Below are 23,098 nucleotides of genomic sequence, written 5' to 3' on the forward strand. Positions count from 1 at the left end.
AATGTTTTTTAGATCATTCAAATCGGATACTCCGTTCTCTCAACTACTCGATTTGTATTTTCTGCACTCTTTGTTCCATATCTGCGTAACGGCTAGACCTGCCTTTGCCTTGAATCATTCAAATCGGTTGATCCGTGCGCCTGAAAAGTGGACGAAAAAATGCGGACACACAAAACACACACACACATCTATTTTTTCTGCGGTATGCCAAAATGTTCAGAATTTTTTAAAACGTCGAGAAATGCAAAAATTTTCATTTTCGATTTTTGGTCCATTACTATAACTATTTATTCTTTTATTTACTGTTTTCCTTAACCGATATACACGGTTACGGTTCCAAACAAAATTAATATTTTTTTTATAAACTTTTTTACGACAGCTAATGTCGGGACACCCTGTACCCATATGTAATATGGCCTGCATATAGTTAAGTTCAATTATAAAACTAATTATCACAAATCATTTTAATTATAATATAAAATCCATAACATGGGTCATTTTGCGCTCTATATGGTTTACTGGAAATGGTAGAGAGGAACGACCTATTAGATAATAAACATAACATAAAACGTTTTTAATCGATTGTTAAATTAAAGTAAATTGCGGAAAAGAAATTCAGAATTTAGAAATTTTATACAATTTGTTTATCTAATATTATTGTTGCAATAAAATATGCAATCTATTGAGAAAAAGAAAGCAGCGTAAGATTCATTTGAAAAAAGTATATTCACTTATAAGTCTTTTTATTAAATTCCCAAAGAAATTCCTGTTTTTTTCTTCAAATTGCAAAAAATTGCAAAAAAATCTGACCAAATTTTGAAAATAAAATTTAACTAGTTAATTTGGCATTTTGCCTTGAGGCAAGTTACATGAACTTCCGAACATGATATGTTTAGATAATCGACTTTTAATCAATAAAAAAAAATAATTTATGAGTCATTAAAAGTATTCCGAGTGGATTTATTACACATAATTGAAAACGAACGAACACTTTGACTCGTAGTATTTTCTAAAAGCAAATTTTCACAAATCAACAATTTTTATAATTGAACCAGTTTCCATAACTTTAATGGCTCAGTATGTTCATTAAAATCAAGTACTCTATCATTATACCAAGTAAATCGTCTAATTTTAATTTTAACAAACATCAAAAAATTACTCATTTTCTTAAAATTTGGTGAATTTTTAAAATTAAACTACTTGTCGTAAGGGCGTAATATTACAGTAAGTTCTATAAGACCATGATATATATCGCCAAAAAAGTTCCATGAAAATCGGCTACAATTTTTTTTCAACAGTTAATTACAAGAAAACGGCTCGGTAGATTTTTACCTAAAACTAATCAGTATCATTCTGAACTAATATCTTTCGAATAGTTTTTGATTTTTTAAAATCGGTTCGGTAGTTTGAGGTTAAATGTAGTCGAAAAGTTTAACACTTTTTTCAGATTACAAAGAAACGGTTCGGCAGATTGTCTCACAAAACTGGCAAACTTTAGTCCTCATTGAGATACATCAAATGGCTTTTAAATTGTTGAAATCGGTCCCGCCGTTTTTGAAAAAACGTCGATCAAAGGTCTAATTTTGACAAATGCCAAAAAAACGATACCAATTTTTGCAAACTTTGAAGAATTTGAAAATTAAACGACTTGTCGTAGGGCCGTAATATTTTAGTATGATCTAGAAGACTATGGTATCTACCGTAAAAAAAAAATCATAAAAATTGTCGATTTTTTTTTTTTTTAACTTTATTACAAGAAAACGGCCCGGCCGATCTTTGCCAAAAACTAATCAGCACGATTCCAAACCAATATCTATCGAACGGTTTTTGAATTTTCAAAATCGATTGAGAATTGCGGGCTAAAACGTGGACGAAAATTTTTTCACTTTTTTGCAATTTACAAAAAAACGGCCCGGCCGTTCGCCGCACAAAACTGACAAACGATAGTCCTCATCGAGATATATCGATCGGCTTTCAAATTTTTGAAATCGGTCCATCCGTTTTGGAGAAAACGTCGATTTATGGCAAAAAATCTGTTCATACACACACACATACTTTTTCCAAATTTGGTCTCATTCGATTCAGAATGACTTGAAACGTCGAGAAAACATAAAATTAGCGAATCGAATTTTTTGATGAAAACATAAACTTCTCCTTCGGGAGAAAATTGTTTCTAGTAAAGATCGGCCGGTTCTTGCTAATTAATGAAACTTTGTATGTTAGAGAACGATGTTCTAACATAATATATGCCTAAAAGCGATTTAGTTATACAAATTCATTAAAGTTTGCAATGAAGGTTGCCGCTTATAGGACATGAACTCAATTGTTACTGATTGAGTCGGTTATTTACATATATTGTGAAGTTCCCGCAACTTTTCTTGGAGCAAAATGTTACTTACGCAATTTTAACTTGCTGAAGAAGAAGATTATTGTCGCCAGATATTACCATTGCTAGTTTTATACTTTGTTGTTTCAAGTCATTTTAAATCGTTTGAAACCAAACTTCTAATGCGTATGTGTGTGTGTGAATCAAATTCTGACCCTACATCAACCAGTTCTTGAAAATGGCATTTTAAAAACCATTCGATGTAACTTGATACTGACTTGCGTTGAATAGTTTTGCGAGACGATCGTCCAAGACGTTTCATGATAATTAGTATTAAACTGAAAAATTTTTTGTCCACATTTTAGCTAAAAATCATAAACATAATTTAAAAATTCAACTAGTGGGGTGGGTGGCATTGTGCCTTAAGGCAAATTGCTCGGACTTCCCGTACCGTAACGAAATGTTCGAAGAATATTGAATGTTTTCAAATAGAATATTATAAATATTGTAACATTGTCTAATATAAACTGAATTGCAGAGTTGAAATTATTTGTTTAAAGTATATTAGAACTATAGTCAGAATTAAAAATAAAATCTGAATTATTTTCGATATACAAAAAATTAAAAAAAAAAAAAAAAATGGAACAAAAATTTTTTTTTCCAAAATCGATTATTTTGTTAAGACAAGCGGAAAGTTCTTTGAATCAATTGAATCGGACGCTTAGTTCTCTCAAAAACTGCCATTTTTTGTACATTTAGCTCTGTATCTCCGAAATCGCTGGGCCTGCCTTTGCGAAAAACTAATAACCCCTTCTCCCAATCATTACTAATTGAATGTTTTTTAGATCATTCAAATCGGATGCTCCGTTCTCTCAAAAACTCGATTTCTATTTTCTGCACTCTTTGCTCCTTATCTCTGTAACTGCTGGACCTGCCTTTGTCAAAAACTAATCAGCACATCTCCTTATCAATAGGAATCGAATGTTTTTTAAACCATTCAAATCGGCCGATCCGTACGCCCGAAAACGTGGGCGAAAATTTTTATCCATACATACATACACACACACATTCATTTTTTCTGATGTATGCCAAAACGTTCAGAAACCTTCAAAACGTCGAGAAATGTAAAAATTTTCAATTCCGATTTTCGGCCCATTACAATAACTTACCCTACGGGAAGTTAAAAATCATTCTAAAAATATCGTTTAATATCGCGATGATAAGTTTTTGATCGGCCGGATTGTTTCTTCGTAATTAAGTGTTAAAACAATTTTTTGAGTTTTTTATCAAACTTAAGGTGGTATTCTAGTGTAGAGAGATGAATTTTAGGTCATTTTTAAAGCGTCATAAAAGAAAGCAATGAATGTTTTTACTATCCATTTTATTACCATTTGTTTAAATGGTATTTTTTAAAAAAATAGTAAAAATAGGAGTTTGGGGATAATCCTAGTTCGGGCTATAGATAGGTCTATAAACAAGACTCTCTGAACATTTCAAGTGAATCGGTCGATTAAAACTCGAGAAATCGTGTCCACAGTACTGGAAAAGCCTGTTCTGAGAAAAACGCATTTAAAGTTTTGCGTGAGACCGAGTCAGTAAAATGCCTATATCTCTGAAAATAATTCAAATTTTCAAAAACCTGCTCGTACCCATATTCTTAGATAGTTAAACTTTGAAAATATGAAATAAAAAAAATCGATTTTTTTTAATTTCTACACTAGAATACGCCCTTAACATGACGATTCTCCAACATTGTTGTCATTGGCTTCGCTTCGGTATGAGTTTTGCTAGGGAACCCTTATTTGCCCGATATCATTTTTTTTATAAATTTCTAACCGTACTAAACATTAAGTTTATGCACTTGTTAATTAAATTTAAAATGCCACAATTAAGTAAACGATAAGTAAATGTTATCAACATTTGGTAAACTTTTGTAATATTTAATCTTCCGGATAATGATATCCTGCATTACATTCTTTTGGGAGACGAAAAATGATGCTGAATCTTGTTTCTACAATGCACGAGGACCGTTACAATTATCAAATCATCTTTTAAACTTTCATCTTCAGTATCCAAAAATAGTATAACAGACCAAAGCCCTTTAATGGGCTTTTAACAAGTTCAAAGATATTGCGACCACAAATCAAATTGCTACATGATGACTCCTACAAATTACACACTTTTATAAAAACGTCGAAAATTATTTTTTGTAGTTTTGAGGCCTATCTATAAATAATGTATAGGTATGCTTTTTCATTATTCATAGTATACATATTACTTTTTATTATAGATGGTATAATTCATCCTTTACCGTAGACCACGTAATATTTTTTTCGCTGAAGTGATTCCCTTCAGAGTTGTCATGGATCCTTTGAGTTTACTTTAGAAATCACTAATCAAAACAAACATACTAAAACATCAGAGACCTACAAAAAGTGATTGATTTATAAAAGTTCATTAAATTTTGAAATAACCGGCTGGTTTTTTAGGGCATACAAGTATGTTTTTGTGCACTATAATTTACATAATTATAGTGCACAAAGTCTGTTTAGAAAATAATAATTGGTAATCGCATTGATAAGTTTTTCGTGAAAGTGAAAATTTTAGTTATGAAAGAAATAGTTAAATTTTTTTATCTAAATAGCTAGGTATCAATTCTTATTGATCAAGTCGATGATTCACATTCAACGGGAAGTTCATGTAGCCTGCCTTAATTTCACCTGCTGGTGAATGTTTTTCCCCCGCCCTGAAAAACTGCTTATCAACTAATAGACACCTTAAAATAATATAAAACTATTGGGGCGCATGGCATCGTGCCTTAAGGCAAATTGCTGGAACTTCCCGTACCAAAAATTATTATTTCTTTAAAAACGATTAACATTTTTGAAAAAAAATTACTTGGCAAAAATTAGATTTTTGAGAAACTATAAATTTGATAAAAAATTACTTTTCAAAAAAAAAAAAACATATTTTTTTTATTTTGACATATTTTGGAAATTTTGAACTTTTTTTCAAAGCAATTGTACTGCTTTAATTGCATAGATATGAAATATCGAAGCGCATAAGCGCCGCGTCGCCGTCTAACGGATAAACACTGGTACCAAATCTATGGGAATGTAAACAAAATTTATAATTATTGTGAAAATCTCTATAAAATATCTGATAATTTCATGTGCATATGTCTAATAATCATTTTTGACCGCCAAATGGCCCTTTTTTACTTTTTTCGTTAGATCTCCGAAACTGCTAGACCTGCCCTCATGAAAATTAAATCAGTTCTTCATCTTGTCAATACAAAAAAATGAATTATTAAAATCGGACGCTCCGTTCTCTTAAAAACTGAGTTATCATTTTTGGCACTTTTTACGCCGTATCTTCGGAACGGCTAAACCTGCCTTCGCGAAAAACTAACCAGCACGTCTCCTTGTCAATACGAATCGAATGTTTTTTGAATTATTCAAATCGGTTGATTGGTGTTCCCGAAATCGTCGACGAAGATTTGTATCCGCACACACATACACACACGCACACACACACATACACACACATACATCCATTTTTTCTAAGGTATGCCAAAATATTCAGAAACCTTTTAAACGTAAAGATATATAAAAAATTTCATTTTCGAATTTTTTGCGATTACTATAACTTGCCCTGAGGGAAGTTAATAATATAATCAAATTTCACAATATTTTCAAGCAATAATTTAAGATGATGGCGGTCATTTCGTTTGGTCACTTAGGTTATCAATTCTACGTGTGTTTGTTTGTGCGTATTGCACATGAAGGGGAATGTTCTCGCCACCTGCCACTTTTTTGGGTAATCGAGTTTCAACTAACAGACATCTTTACCCGAAATATTTTAATCACAATTCTTATAATCCTTAAGTGATAATTTACGACGATGGCGATCATTTCAAGTGGCCGCTGGAGCTATTTATTATGTGCGCGTGTGTGTGTGTATTGCACATAATGCAAGATGGCGAAATTTGTACAATAACAGTGCGCATTTCCTTTTTTCCTCGTAATGACCTGATAATAATACAATATTAATAAGCGAAAACAATTTAATTGCACATGTGGTGCAATCGACACGAAACGCAGTCGATGCGCATGCAATGCAACAGACACGACCAGGAAACAATATTGCACACGAGAAATAGAAATAAGAAAATAGAAACACAAACACTTAAATACACATAGAACATATATATTATTATTGTTGTCGCTCTGTTCGAAGACAAGAACATGATATACTAGCAACAGTTTTTTAATTCCTTTCCACGCATTTGTCTCTGTTCTTGCCTTTCCTTCAAAATCGTTCATCATCTACATTATTCTTTCTCGTTCCAGTACATATAGTAGCTCAAAGTTTTACATCACTTTTTATCTTCCCGAAGGAGAAGTTTATGTTTTCATCAAAAAATCCGACTCTTTAATTTTATGTTTTCTCGACGTTTCAAGCCATTCTGAATTGAATGAGACCAAATTTGGAAAAAGTATGTGTGTGTGTGTGTGAACAGATTTTTTGCCGTAAATCGACGTTTTCTCGAAAACGCATGGGCCAATTTCCTGAGTTTTGTGCGGCTTTCGGCCGAGCCGTTTCTTGGTAAATTGCAGAAAAGTGAAAAATTTTTCGTCCACGTTTTAGCCCGCAATTTTAAATCGATTCCGAAAATTCAAAAACCATTCGATAGATATTGGTTGGGAATCGTACTGATTAGTTTTTCGTAAAGATCGGCCGGGCCGTTTTCTTGTAATAAAGTTTAAAAAAATAATTCGACGATTTTTATGATTTTTTTCTGACGGTAGATACCATAGTCTTGTAGATCATACTAGAATATTACGGCCCTACGACAAGCCGTTTAATTTTAAAAATTCTTCAAAGTTTGCAAAAATTTGTATAGTTTTATTGGCATTTATCAAAATTAGACCTTTGATCGACGTTTTCTCAAAAACGCCTGAACCGATTTCAGAAATTTAAAAGCCATTTGATGTATCTCAATGAGGACTATCGTTTGTCAGTTTTGTGAGACGGTCTGCCGAGCCGTTTCTTTGTAATTTGAAAAAAAGTGTTGAACTTTTCGTCCAAATTTAACCTCAAACTACCGAACCGATTTTAAAAAATCAAAAACTGTTCAAAAGATATTAGTTGGGAATGATACTGATTAGTTTTAGGTAAAAATCTACCTAGCCGTTTTCTTGTAATTAACTGTTGAAAAAAAAATTGAAGCCGATTTTTATGAAACTTTTTTTGGCGATATATATCATGGTCTTATAGAACATACTGAAATATTGCGGCCTTACGACAAGTAGTTTAATATTAAAAATTCATCAAAGTTTGAGAAAATGAGTAATTTTTTTGACGTTTGTTAAAATTAAAATTAGACAATTTACTTGGTATAACGATAGAGTACTTGGTCTTAATGAACATACTAAACCATTAATGTCCCATGAAAACTGGTTCAACTATAAAAATTATTGATTTTTGAAAATTTGCTTTTAGAAAATACTCCAAGTTAACGAGTTTGTTCGTTTTCAATTATCCGTTATAAATTTACTCGGAATACTTCTAATCACTCATAAATTAATTGTTTTTTATTGAATGAGTCGATTATTTACACATATCGGGAAGTTCATGTAACTTGCCTCAAGGCAAAATACCAATACCAACTAGTTCCAATTTGCATCAATCCCAGTTTTCTTCAGACGTTGGAGTCCTTTACCTTCTCAATCTTGCGTAATGCTTTTTCATTTGGTACATTGTTGACTCTGTACATTTCTCTCCGGCAAGTGTAGTTTTTGTTGGCTTTCCGTAGAGGATATGTTCATGATCCCTAGAATGCAATACGCCAAATAGACAAGCATTTTTCTAATTGCTCAACCAAGTTTATCAAACCTAGATTCAGAACTAAACTTTTGTTATTTGATTTATAGTGGAGTTTTTCCGCTGCTAAAATTTTATTTATATTTATCGAGTTTAAAATTTAATTTTGCTCGTCTGTAAAGTATTCTTTCCCTTTTCTTGTTGATCAGCAGACATTAAGTTTTCATGTGAGTAATGCTCTTTCCTTTTACTTTTACTCTCCGCACTACTGTATCTATCTATCTTCTTTATTCGAAAACGTATTTGTCCATTTTATATTCTCCAGCCCCATATCTAGAATGTCAAAGTAGTTTTTGTCAGCCTTTCCATATTCCATATCTTTGATCTGTCCGGAGCTATTCTCAAAATATAACTATTTTTATATAGAATAGAAGGTTTTCAAACATTTGTCCAATTATTAAATAAAAAGCCAAACTGAAGTGATTTAAATAAACGCGTAACATACGTTTCGAGTCCTCATCAATTTCAACATCAATAGGAATTGAATATAAAATTTATTGTCTTCAAAAAAAATAATAATAATAAAAACGGAAAATCCTAAATTCTCTAAAAAATCACAAATCTAAATACCAAAAAATTAGTGGTGTATGGCATCGAGCCTTGAAGCAAATTGCTGAAACTTCCCGTACCGTAACGAAACGTAGGAGAAATGGGAATGTTCGACATTAAATGTTTTCAAATAGATTATTATAAATAAATACTGTAACATTGTCAAATATTTATAACAATTATATAAATTGAATTGCAAAGTTAAAATCATATATTTACAGTTTATGAGTGAGCTTTAAAACTTTAGCAAGAATTAAAATAAAAATCTGAATTATTTTCGATATACAAAAAATTTTTTTTGAAAATAAATTCGAAAGCAATTGTTTTGTCAACACGAGCAGAAAGTTCTTTGAATCATTCAAACCGGATTCATAGTTCTTTCAAAAACTGCCAGTTTTGCACATTTTGCTCGGTATCTCCGAAATGACTGGGCTTGCCTTCGCTAAAAACTAATCAGCACGTCTCCTTATCAATACGAATCGAATGTTTTTTGAATTATTCAAATCGGTTGAACCGTGTTCCCGAAATCGTCAACGAAAATTTGTATCCGCACACACATACATACACGCACACACGCACACATACACACACACATACATCCATTTTTTCTAAGGTATGCCAAAATATTCAGAAACCTCTGAAACGTAAAGATATATAAAAATTTTCATTTTCGATTTTTTTGCGATTACTATAACTTGCCCTACGGGAAGTTAAAAACGGAAAATTAGAATGATGAAATGAAAATTTTCACAAACTAAACAGATTGTTATTTTATATCAAAACCAATTCCAGTAAACAAATATTATAAACACTTAAATTATTACTTATTTCTCTAAATGACAATTTAGAACTTCCAAACTACTCCGATCATCAAATAATTAAAGTTTTTATTTCTAGAGAACAATACTTACTAAACGTATTCGAGGTCGTAGTGTCCACCCTTGAAGGCAAATTACAGAGGATAGAAAATCTGGACAAGGCAGTCGAGCACCTCATGCGCAGGGTGGAACTTCTGGACTCAAGGGTGTCAGATAATTTAGGTAATTTTTCAAAATACCACTCCTACCTGGTTATCATTTTATTATCTTATTGAGAAGTAAAAATAGTTATTTGTAAAAGAAATTATAGTAGATTGATCATTCAACTTTTTCGAGTTGTGCACAACCTCTAGAAAGTGTTTTGGAATTTTTAGGAATTATATTTTATTATTTTAGAAAAAACCGACTCCGTGATTACAAAACTGAGGTCTTTGGACACGAGGCTGTTCCAACAATTGCCGCAGAGAGGTTCCAAACGGCATTCTAGCGTTAGAGACAAAAAAAATGTGGAAAATGGAGAAAATGTGGAAATTTCTGATGCAAATGAAGAAGGCATGGATAGTTCTGGTAGTAACATCAACTTGGATGATAAATTAGTTAATCTAGATAGAAAGGTGAGACAAGTATAATTTCAGATAAAAATTATAAATTCTTAGCACACAAGTTTGACAGATGAAGCATATCTAACTCATCCAAAACAATTTTATTCAGAAAATTATTCAAAATCATCCGTACTTATCCAAAATTATTCAAAATCATCAAAAATGATCCAAAATGATACAAAAAGATAAAAAATCATACAAAATGGTCCAAAATATTCCAAATCCAAAATTATTCAAAAAGATTCAAACTTATGAAAAACAATCTACATAATTGGTAACTCATCAAAATTATTCAAAACTAATGCCGATCCAAAATCCACAGCAATTCGATATCATCCAAGCCAATACATACTCACCCAAAACGATATCCGAAAAGATTTAAAATAATCCAAAATCAGCAAAAACTGCACAAAAACATCAAAAAAATACTAAACTAGTTGGTATTGGTATTTTGCCTTGAGGCAAGATACATGAACTTCCCGATATGTGTAAATAATCGCTTTAATCAATAACAATAAATTAATTTATGAGTAATTAAAAGTATTCCAAGTGGATTCATTACACATAATTGAAAACAAACGAACACTCTATCGTTATACCAAGTAAATCGTCATTAGTAATTTTAGTTTTAACAAACGTCAAAAGAACTACTCATTTTCTCAAACTTTAATGAATTTTCAAAATTAAACTACATGTCGTAAAGCCGTAATATTTCAGTAAATTCTATAAGACCAAGATATATATCGCCAAAAAAAGTTTCATAAAAATCGGCTTAATTTTTTTTAACAGTTAATTACAAGGAAACGGCTCGATAGATTTTCAACTAAAACTAATCATTATCATTCCCAAATGATATCTTTCGAACAGTTTTTAATTTTTGAAAATCGATTCGGTAGTATGAGCCTAAATGAGGACGAAAAGTTTAACATTTTCTTCCAAATGACAAAGAAATGGCTCGGCCGATCGCTGTACAAAACTGAGAAAAAATAATCCACATCAAAATACATCGATTGGCTTTTAAATTTTTGAAATCGGTTCAGGCGTTTTTGAGCAAACGTCGATGAAAATTATAATTTTGACAAACGCCAAAAAAAACGACACTAATTTTTGCAAACTTTGACGATTTTTAAAAATTAAACGACTTGTCGTAGGATCGTAATATTCTAGTATGATCTATAAGACTATGGTATCTACCGTCAAATTCATGTAAATCGTCGAAAAAAACTTTTTTAACACCTTATTACAAGAAAACGGCCACGCCGATCTTTACCAAAAACTAATCAGGTCCTTCCCAACCAATATATTTCGAACAGTTTTTGAATTTTCAAAATCGCTTCAGAATTGCGGGATAAAACGTGGACAAAAAATTTTTCACTTTTCTGCGATTTACAAAGAAACGGCTCGGCCGATCGGCGCAACGCTAGTCCTCATCGAGATACATAGAATGGCTTTTAAATTTTTGAAATCGGTCCAGCCGTTTCTGAGAAAACGTCCATTTACGGCAAAAAATCTGTTCACACACCCGCACACACTTACACATACTTTTTCCAAATTTGGTCTCAGTCGATTCAGAATGGCTTGAAACATCGAGAAAACATAAAATTAGCAATTCGGATTTTTTGATGAAAACATAAATTTCTCCTTCGAGAAACCTTTTCAATGGTATAATCTAGGTTAAAAACATGATCCTTATAACTAGTAAATTTTTTAACAACAAATACTAATTATTTTTGAATCAGGTGAGTGACATCTCGACGCGTTTGGCAAGTCTAAAATCGCAACTTGACAGCAACTTACTACCTCTGGATGATATCAACGCAGAAGCCAGTGAGAAGAAGCCCGTCAGCATGAATGTCTTGGATGCAACCAGAGCTATGAACACAGAATTGATGAACCATGTTACAAAGGTAAAAATAATGATACTTAATCACGATTCAAAAAATAGAAATATAACTCTAATTCTAACTCGATTCTAAAAATAAATCTACTCACAAATATTTTTTATGAAAAATTACAGTATGTTTGAAAATGTGTTTCAACTGGTACTAACTTGAAAAATACCTTTCTAAAATTGTTAATATTAACGATAAAAATAGGTGAACAATTATTTTTGGCAAAGGATAATGCCAAATATTAGAATGTACTTCCAAGCTATAGATCATATCTTAGAATCCAAACGAATTTCTTGCCTTATTAGGTCGTTCATCAACAGGTACCTAAAATTAGACTTCTAGGAAGCATGACTGTACTGATAGGATAATTGATTCTAGCGTCGTTAGAAATAGATAGAATTCTACAGACGTCACGCTCAATATAAAATACTTAACAAGTATTTTTATAATTAATAAGATTTTTATCTTACAGGAGATTGGAGGACTAAGAGCAGCAGCGGACGGCGTGGACAGAAAACTACAATTCCATGTCAACTTGGTCTCAGAGAACTTGGCCAAAGTTTTACATCTGGTAAATAAATATAAGCTACTCTCCTATATTACTATTTTCTTGGGATAAGATAATTTCAAAATAAATTTAAAATATTTTTGTACATATATATTAGGTACGCAACTAAGTTCTCGCTGGTTTTCGATGAAAATGTAACTTTATTATAAAAAAAACTATTACATCTGATTCATTCAAACTATTTCCCATCGCTAGGCACATCTTTTGCCCATCTTTCTGGCAGAGCTCGAATACCTTGACGCCAGAAGTGGTATTCTTTTGAGGCTATGTCATTTTCTGATGTCTTCGTATAAGTTGAACTGCTGATCAGCCGGGTCATGTGCCATCGAACGAAACAAGTAAAAATCGGACTGTACAATATCTGGGGAATATAGCGGGTGGGGTAGGATTGCCATTTGAGCTCTCAAGTAGGTTTTAACAGACTTGAAAACGTGAAGCCGAGCGTTGCCATGTAGTAAAATCACTCTGCTCGTATTGTGGCCGTTTTTCGTGCAGTGCTCGGCTAAATTGCATCAATTGAGTTCGATACCGTTCTCCAGTGATGGTTTCGCTCGGTTTCAACAGCCCATAATGAATAACACTGACCTGGTCCCACAATGTGTAAAGTAAACCTTCGCAGTGAATATTCGGTAGAGCCGAGATTTTTTTCTCTTTGGATGGCTGTAATTTATTCATTTTTATCACCTGTCACTATGCGATGAAAAAACCCTTCCTTTCTCGCCACTGGTGCAGTTGGTCACAGGCGAAAAAACGACGCTCGACGTCTCATGGCTTCAACTCACAAGTTTCATGCTTCTGAATAATCCCCAACGCATGCAATCGCTTGAAAATGGCTTGACGGGTAACTCCTAATTCTAAAGCAAGCTCTTCTTGAGTTTGGCATGAATCCTCTTCGAGCAAGGCCTTCAATTTAGCGTCTTTGAAGATTTTGGACCCTCCTTCACGAGGGCTGACGTCAACATCAAAATCAACGTTTTTGAAGCGGCAAAACCCATCACGGCATGTTGTTTCGCTCAGAGTAGCATTTCCGTAGCTCTCGATGCTCTTGAGCTGTCGTTTTTTTTTCGAATGAAAGAAGAAAATCGACACTTCTCGCAAATGACGATTGTTTGGCATAACCTTAGACATTTTCACTTGATCAGAAGTATATATTGCGAAAACTAAATCACTTACGTGTCGCATCAGTTTGTTTGTCATATGTCTAAGCTTGGTTCATGACGTTTTGGAATTGTCAAAATCGACCAACCCTTACTGCTAAACCATATACTGACAAACAGCCAGAACTTAGTTGCGCACCTAATAGAAATTTAGCAAATATCCTACTGCTTACTGCCTTATATTACTACCCGATTAATATAAGATAATTTGCTATGAATTTGCAATCGAAAATGATCTAGTATACAGCATAATCTAAAAGTATTGAATATAGTAGAAGCAGGATCTAATTACGTAGTCTCATCTTACTGTAAGATAAAGGAGCATGCTTAAAAAAATACAGCATGATGTTACCTCAATGTACCCAATCGACTTCTTCTGATGTCGCTCTCTCAGCATATTTGTAAGCCGGGTAATAAGTTCAAAGTGAAAGCTTATGTGTAATGAAATATTTATGCCAAATTTAAATCACGGATAGGTTTTGGTAAAAATATAATATTTAAAATGTATTCTAGAATAAGCTAGCTTGCTACTCGCTTAAGGTAACAGATTTTGTTTTGATTTTAACTGACTAGTTCTAATGTAAGATAAAAATGCAAGTTTATCCAAGAATAGTTCTATGTATATAGTAATAATTTATTTTTATTATGTAATCCAGGTGACTGAAGTACACGAATCAGTGGTCACGGACAATCTACCAGTCTTTAACCGCAATGGGAACGCGAATGTTACGAATATAGGTGAGACACTATTATAAGATTGTTTATTCAATCTAACCATACTCACACAAACACACACACATATCTATCTATATATAAATATATATCATATTTTTCATTTTCACTTCCCCAATGTGTATATAATCGACTTAATCAATAAAAAATAAATTAATTTATGAGTGATTAAAAGTATTCCGAGTGCATTTATTACACATAATTGAAAACGAACGAACACGTTAACTCTCGGAGTATTTTCTTAAAGCAAATTTTCAAAAATCAACAATTTTTATAATTATACCAGTATCCGTAGGACTTTAATGGTTTTAGTATGTTTAATAGGACCAGGTACTTTATCATTATACTAAGTAAATCGTCTAATTTTAATTTTAACTAACTTCAAAAAAACTTATCTTTTTCTCAAATTTTGATGAATTTTTAAAATTAAACTAATTGTCGTAAGGCCGTAATATTTCAGTAAGTTCTATAAGACCATGATATATATCGCCAAAAAAAGTTCCATGAAAATCGGCTTAAATTTTTTTTTCAATAGTTAATTACAAGAAAACGGCTCGGTGGATTTTCACCTAAAACTAATCAGTATCATTCCCAACTAATATCTTTCGAACAGTTTTCGATTTTTTGAAATCGATTCTATAGTATAAACTTAAATATGGACGACAAGTTTAACACATTTTTTCAAATTACAAAGAAACTGCTTAGCCAATCGCTGCACAAAACTGAGAAAATCTAATCCACACCAAAATACATCGATTTGCTTTTAAATTTTTGAAATCTGTTCAGGCGTTTTTAAGCAATCGACGATGAAAGTTCTAACTGTGATAAACGCCAAAAAAAACTATTCTAATTTTTGCAAGGTTTGACGAATTTTTAAAATTAAACGACTTGTCGTAGAGCCGTAAGACTACGGTATCTACCATAAAAAAAATTCTTAAAAATCGTCGAAATTCTTTTTAACACTTTATTACAAGAAAACGGCCCGGTCGATCTCTACCAAAAATGCATCAGCACGCTTCCAAACCAATACCTTCGAACGATTTTGAATTTCCAAAATCGATTCAGAACTGCGGGGTAAAACGTGGACGAATTTTTTTTTACTTTTCTGCTATTTACAAGGAAACGGCTTGGCTGAACGTTGTGCAAATTGATAAAGGCTATTCCTCATCGCGGTACATCGAATGGCTTTTAAATTTTTGAAATCGGTCCAGCCGTTTTTGAGAAAACGTCGATTTACGGCAAAAAATCTGTTCACACTCACACATACTTTTTCCAAATCTGGTCTCATTCGATTCAGAGTGGCTTGAAACGTCGAGAAAACATGAAATTAGCGAATCGCAAATTCTTTTTTGAAAACATAAACTTCTCTTTCGGGAAGTTAATAAAGTATACTGTAAGCAGTTATAAGTCGAAGGGATGAATAAGTATATTAAATATGATGATATTATTCTTATTTTATATTTTTATTCGAAATGATCATTAGGTCTTCAACAAGTCTGTATCATAACTAAATGTTTTATAGGAAACTCCAAACAAGCAGCAACGTCCAGATCGGATGACCAAGTCACAATGGCAGACAGAATTGGACACAGGATGGACGAAGTTTTAGATTTGGTGGTGGATACTAAGACAACATTGGACAACCTGGTTCCGAGAACTGGAGAACTGTTGACTCAGACTTTGAGACAAGAAAGAGCTATTGGACAAGTTCATCAGGTGAAAGAAAAATAAAAAATAACCCTAAAGTAAATCAAAGTTTATAATGAGCTAGGCCCAAAGAAACTCTCGACATAGTTAATATTTAAACATAACTTTTCATAACTTTATTATCTTATATTTAGGATCTCCGTGCTAAAGCCAACCAGATCATATCCAATTTAGACATGGTGGAGAGGAGATTGAGGAAACAGGAACAACAACACGCAGCAAATTCTTTGCCTGTACCTGCAGAACTTTTATTGGATCCGACCATCGATCGACTGGTTGAATATGGACAGACAACTTTTGATGATCACGACTATACTATAGGTAACCAAAATTATAGCCAAAGAATTTCTTGAGTTTTCGGGGCATAGAACTAAGGGCAATATAACTAATTTATGACATCAATTAATTCAAGGTTAACAAAAATAAGTGATTTTTTTCTGTTTATCACTTTTAATAAATTTTGCGCAAAAAACTGTTCAAGAATTATAAAGAAAATTTAGGGTATGACATATGTTTTTCGGAACAGTTTATTTCCAATCCTGATAAATGCGATATCTAGTTATGTTTTTTTCAATTCTCAATCAATTAATTGAGAAGCAAATTATCACATTATTTGCTTCTTTTTCCAGCTGGAACAACAGAATCGCCACAATCCACAGTAACACTCCAAACTTCTTCCACCCAACACCATTCGACAAGTTCCAGTGCAAACCTCAACTCTGCCACATCCGGCAATACTGCTGCCAACTCTACATCTAACAATTCGAGCAGTGCTACTAGCAGTAAAGCAAACATACCGAGAAAAGGTGGAATTATTTTCCCTTCAGTGAAAAATAAGCCAACGTTAGTTAATTCGACTTTCGCTGCTGCAGCTAGTGCGGATTCCATCAACTATCGGGATGTTAAGGTAAAAGATATAAATTTAAATTTATATATTTATGCTAATGGCAGATGATAAAGTTTTTCTTTAACTTCAATATGTTTGTCACAAACAAGAATTTTTCTGCAACAAAACTATAAAACTATAAAAACTATAAAAACTATAAAAACTATATAAACTATAGTGAACTATAAAACTCAGTATGGTTGACAAATCATATTGTTCTCAAACACGATGCACTGAAAGAACTCATTTGTATAATTATATACTCATTGGTATTTATAAAACATTTCTAGATTTTTTTTTATTTTGTGATTTAAAATCAGAACCTAATTTGGTATCGATCAAAGAGACATTTTGTCGAATAACTTTCCCAGTTATGATTTCCCTGAATTTATCGAAAAATGGATAGTAATATATGAACGTCCGGTGTTAAAAGTTCCACCACCAAAGTGTCAAAAACCAGTAAAGCTAAGCATTGTTTAACAACATTATTTCAAAGTGAAGGGAAAAGATATAAACAAAGCTATTTTGAAAGACAGCAAAAAAAAAAGCATATTTTTACAATGATAAAGTAGCTGGTAGTCAGATAATTGTTTGTTTGAAATATGCCATTTGTTGTGATATAGTTGGTTTGATTTTCATAATATAATTTATATTTGCACAAAGACAAATTGGACCTGCTCTTCATATATACTTTTTATTAAATTTACTTTAATTTATTGAATGTTACTTGAAACTTTTCAAAAAGCAGTCCAAAGAAGAAATACTTAATTCAATTTCTATCTCTCCTCGCAGAAATTTGAAAATTTTGTATAAGCTCAGTAGTATTATTTACAATTATACACAAAATCCAGCATCCAAAAAGGATCTGAAAAACTTGAAACGTAATCAACAACTCGAAAGACCAAAAAAGACTGGGATTGGATTATACCATGTTTTCTATAGAAAGTGTATAAAACTTCCAGTTTGATTGTATTGACAAAATATAGACAAACTAATGGTTTTTTTTTGTTTTATAATACCTCATTGTATATAGCATTCAAACAACACATTCTTATACACTCAAAGTATTAATGTTTTTGATTCTCTAGAAATTGTTTAGAATATACCTTACTTAGCAAAACAACATTTGCCGGGTCAGCTGGTATATATATATATATATATATATATATATATATATATATTTATATATTATTTTCATATCTCAGTCAGACAGGGGTGTCTGGTATGAGAGATTATGATACAATTTTCATATTTTATATTTTGCATATCATTTGTCAATTTCATTATACAAAAATATAATATTTATTATAATTAAAATATCTTTGAATACCTATTCAATCTTCAATCTCTTTATTTTTCTTTTCAAATTATTGTCGTCACTGTATTCTTAATATCGGTTGGCAGTTCATTATATATTTACTTGCGCTCCATATCACATTTCCTCTTAATTGCTTCTTCTTTATTAATAATAATGTGAAATTTTCGTGTTGTCTAGTGTAGTGTTATATCTTGAATTGTGTCCATTGTTGTACTTGTTTTAATTCTGTTATATTTCATTTTGTGTATTAATTTGCATTTCTCTATTTTAATTATGTTGTTTAGTGAATGAATATTGGTGGGTATTAAATGTGGAAAATTATATGATATTATTATGGCTTTGTTTACTATTCTCTGTCTATCATTTAAGTTAGCTTTAGTTGTTTGACTTCATTATTATATAATGTTAATATCTGACTTTCTATATTACTTTGTTATTCAACAACTTCTTATTTCTTGAATATTTGACTCTCTAACTCATTTCAAATTGTCCAGTATGGTAATTTATAGTAATCACAAAAAATCAAAACTGAAAATGTTTATAAATCTTTGCGTTTCAAGGGTTTTTGAACATTTTGGCATACCTAAAAAAAATATGCATGTGCATGTAGTTTGTATATGCATATTCAGTTACAAAATTTCGACCACTATCCCGACAGCATAGATCAACCGATTTAAATGACTCAAAAGACATTCAATTCCTATAAATAAGCATACCGACAGCATAAATCAACCGATTTAAATGGCTCAAAAGACATTCAATTCCTATAAATGAGATGTGCTAATTTTGGCAAAAGAAGGACCAACCTTTTCGAAGATACGAGGCAAATGGTGCCAAAAATAGCAATTCATTTTTTGAGAGAACAAAGCGTGGAATTGAGTGATTGAAAATGCATTTTATTTGTATTGATAAAATTAATTGATTAAATTTATAATTTTGTTTTCAAAATTTTTAAAACTCTCAAGAACCTTTTTTTAGTTTTCCAAAAAAGTTTTTTTTAAAAAAATAATTTCGGTTATGGGAAGTTCCAAAAATTTGCCTTAAGGAACGATCCCATGCACCAATAGTTTTTTTTTTAATTCGAGTTTTTTAGCTGGAATTGTTTCCATTCTTGACTTTTTTTATTTTAAATTTGCTACAAATATGTGTACACGACAAGCTAGTCGCACAAAATAAATAATCGACTTAACCAATAAGAATTCATATTGATCCCTTTGAATCAAATTTCAACTAAAATCTAGTCATTGCTATTTCTAATTAATATCTTTCAAACAGACATATAATAGATGTAATTGTATTAATGATGATGCGCATAAAACCGTCTGTATGTCTTAAAAACGAGGCTTATTGAAGGAAACTTTAATTAATTCAACATTCAACCACTATTAAACTCTAATATATTAGAATATTCTCTATAGCCATATTAAGTTCCATTAAAAACATTTTGACATTTAATAACAAACCAACTGCTCGACCAATATTTGCCCAAAAGTAATAAGCCCGATTCCCAATAAATATCTTTCAAACAGTTTTTAAATTTTTAAAATTGGTCAAAAGTTTTTGGCACGACGTGACCGATAAATTTTGCACATTTGCGCTAATTGAAAAGAAACGGCTTTGTCTGATAATCGGGCAAAATTAACTAATGAGTATTTATATCGATTTTACTCGAAGGGCTTATTATAAATTCTTGAAATCGATAAGAAGGTCAAACTTTGTTAAATACACATGTTTTATCCAAATTTGGTGCAAAACTAATCAAATTGTCTTGAAACGTTGAGCAACCATAAATTTATCAAATTGGATTTTCTGGCAAAAATAAACAAAAGAAATTAAAATCGCTTGCTGCTTATTGGAAGCTATAAAACACTAGGAACTGCAAGAAGTGAGAATGAAGATACTTTCCATTGTCCTAATTTGTGAAAAAAAAACTATAATATATTAATAAGATTAGATTAGTAATTTTATAAAATCAGAATGTTTGCATAAAACACCACAAATAAGATATTATTTTTTCCAATACCTATCATTTGAAAAATTTATATTCATTAATACTACTTTCAGGGCTACTCCTGTGTGGATTTGCTCAATGCAGGCATGAAGGACTCAGGAGTGTACTACTTGCAGATCCGTGGAACCACTTACTGGTTCCTTAAAGTTTTCTGTGAACAGCAAATTTCTGACGGAGGATGGACGGTACGATAAAATAAAATATATTATAATATTCCAGCTGATATTGTAACTCCTGAAGATACAATTTTTAAATGGACTTATTTACAAAATCTTTTCTTACGATAATCAAGAAGTGACATAACTTAAATTTTCTCTTCCAATTGATCTTTTCCAATGCTCATTTTCAGGTTATCCAAAGACGTGACGATTTTGGTGGCAGCGGAGAGGGATCTCGGGAAAACTTCAACAGAGATTGGGCCGATTACAAAAATGGTTTTGGAGATCCAGCAAAGGAATTCTGGTTAGGAAACGAAAATATCTACATGCTCACCAATAACGAGGACTACGCTTTAAGAGTTGAGTTGGAAGATTTTGAAGGAAATAAGAGGTAAGGAGGAGAAAATAGAGAAAAAAATTATGGTTATGAATAGGAATATAAATGGTTTTTGGTGCTGAATTGACAAAGTGATTTTAGTTTAAAAGAATAAAATTGTATGCAAATATGTGTGTTCTAAAAAGATTCCAAAACACTTAATGCATATATCTTACCTTATCGCCATTTACCGTTTTATATTTGTCGCTCACTTTTCCCATCGAGATGACGGTTTGATCAAAACGTACAGCCATCTTACTTTTTCTTACATCGTAATATCCATGCAATATCTTTTGTTTCTCTCGCGTAACAAAATATACTTAAAGATGACTTGTCTTGTTATGATATTAATATTATTTGCAATAATTGTAGTTATACTTTATCGATTCGTTGTCAAAAAATATTTTGTCAAACCTCATACCGTATTTAACTCTAAGTTGTATTGCTAGTTTAGAAATTGTGCTCTACCCTAGTATCATCATTTAGATCTAATTTAGCTTAAATTCAATATCTAAATTTGATTCTTTACAGATATGCTCAATATTCTCACTTCAAGATCTATTCGGAAGCAGAGTATTACAAACTCGAAATTGATGGATACGAGGGCAACGCTGGTGATTCATTAAATGACCCCTGGTATGGATCCAATAATTCACCATTCTCCACCTACAACAGGGATAATGATAGGTCAAGTCTCAATTGTGCCAGTATGCTTAAAGGAGGTCAGTTGATATGAATTATGAAAAATATAAAATTATTGTGATTGCGCCTGTCACAATGTCACGATTTTTGGACCAAGTAATAATGTGATGATCAACATGACCAGAAATTACACACTGTAATTTAGTTTTACTTTTGTCGTTCAAAATATGGCATTTCAAGGAATGTCATAGTCAATTTTTGTTTTTAATCATTTTATTGCCATGGCAACCTCACCCACAAGATTACTCAAGCTATCGGTAACATTGATCCATTTATCTTATTTCCAGGTTGGTGGTGGAAAAGTTGTGGCCGCGGATTGAATGGTTTATATCTTCACGATCCTCAAGATTTAACAGCAAGACAAGGTAGATAACAATAAAAATTAGTTTGTGTACATGTGATGTGAAAGACATCATCTTAAAAGAAATAAACAATTCAAAATTTTAATTTTGGCTTCGATTAGAGATGCTAATTCGATTACCCAATTCTAAAGTTAATGCTAGAAACTCTTACTGAGAAGAGTACGATAGATGTGTATATACAGGGTGGCTGATATGTATTGCAACCAATTTCAGACCGCTATTATTTCTAAACCGCAGATTTATTTCAGTGATTGTTCATTTAATTGTTTACAAGCGTACAAAAGCATTTTGATCTATTGCATTCAGAAAAAAAGTTATTCGTGATGGAAGTCAAGCGTGATAGTGCGATTGCTTTGTACTTGGCTGGAAAACCTTAAGTGGCTATATTTAGAGCCCTCCAGTATTTAAATGCAAACAAATATTTTGTTTCTCGTACCATCTCTCGTAACCGTGATACACTCAGTGTTGCACCGCGTCCAAAAAGTGGACAAAAAACACTAACAACCCCAGAAATGATCCAAAAAGTATAGGCAAAAATCGATCGAAATTAGTGTCGCAGTGGTAAAAAAATGGCCCGTGAGCTGAACATATCACAAAAACGGATGCACCACATATTGAAAAATGAGCTTGGACTAAAGCCATTGAAGTTGCAAAAAGTGCAAGAGCTCATCGATGCACAAAAAAAAGTTAGACGGGAAGGAGCCAAGGGGTTGCTTCGCTTGCACGAAAGTGGTTTGTTACCGAATTTGGTTTTCTCAGATGGGAAGTCCTTCCAAATCGAGCAGTTTGTGAACAAGGTTTACTTGCCAAAAAGGTCAGCTAAAAATTTACACCTTCTATGGCCACCAGAACTCAAGCGCGCCGACGGTAATGGTGTGAACCATCGTAACGGCCGATGGTGACATTCCGCTCTTATTCATCGACCGTGGGATCAAAATAATTGCCGAAATTATCGGGAAAATATCTTAAAGGCAGTATTGAAGTCCTGGGTAGACAAAAATTTCGATCGCAGACCATGGACATTCCAACAGGACTCAGCACCATCAAA

The 23,098-nt window shown here is 32.1% G+C and overlaps 1 protein-coding gene across 1 annotated transcript in view; it reads left to right on the plus strand.

Annotated features, from left to right (window-relative positions):
* The window catches only part of LOC113388519, a 35,931-nt gene extending 13,870 nt beyond the window's left edge, over nucleotides 1-22,061 (plus strand). The window contains exons 2-13 of the mRNA XM_026625895.1: nucleotides 9,610-9,801; nucleotides 9,976-10,193; nucleotides 11,921-12,088; nucleotides 12,546-12,644; nucleotides 14,455-14,536; nucleotides 16,053-16,246; nucleotides 16,372-16,558; nucleotides 16,867-17,144; nucleotides 20,506-20,637; nucleotides 20,802-21,001; nucleotides 21,518-21,708; nucleotides 21,976-22,061. Of these exons, the coding sequence (XP_026481680.1) occupies nucleotides 9,610-9,801; nucleotides 9,976-10,193; nucleotides 11,921-12,088; nucleotides 12,546-12,644; nucleotides 14,455-14,536; nucleotides 16,053-16,246; nucleotides 16,372-16,558; nucleotides 16,867-17,144; nucleotides 20,506-20,637; nucleotides 20,802-21,001; nucleotides 21,518-21,708; nucleotides 21,976-22,061 (2,027 nt within the window). The remainder of the gene's footprint in view (nucleotides 1-9,609; nucleotides 9,802-9,975; nucleotides 10,194-11,920; nucleotides 12,089-12,545; nucleotides 12,645-14,454; nucleotides 14,537-16,052; nucleotides 16,247-16,371; nucleotides 16,559-16,866; nucleotides 17,145-20,505; nucleotides 20,638-20,801; nucleotides 21,002-21,517; nucleotides 21,709-21,975) is intronic.
* The last annotated feature ends 1,037 nt before the right edge of the window (nucleotides 22,062-23,098 follow it).

The sequence above is a fragment of the Ctenocephalides felis genome, unplaced genomic scaffold (assembly GCF_003426905.1).
Source record: "Ctenocephalides felis isolate EL2017-DRISC unplaced genomic scaffold, ASM342690v1 CF-g0.4_SCAFFOLD_00845, whole genome shotgun sequence".
Classification (NCBI taxonomy): Eukaryota; Metazoa; Arthropoda; class Insecta; order Siphonaptera; family Pulicidae; genus Ctenocephalides; species Ctenocephalides felis.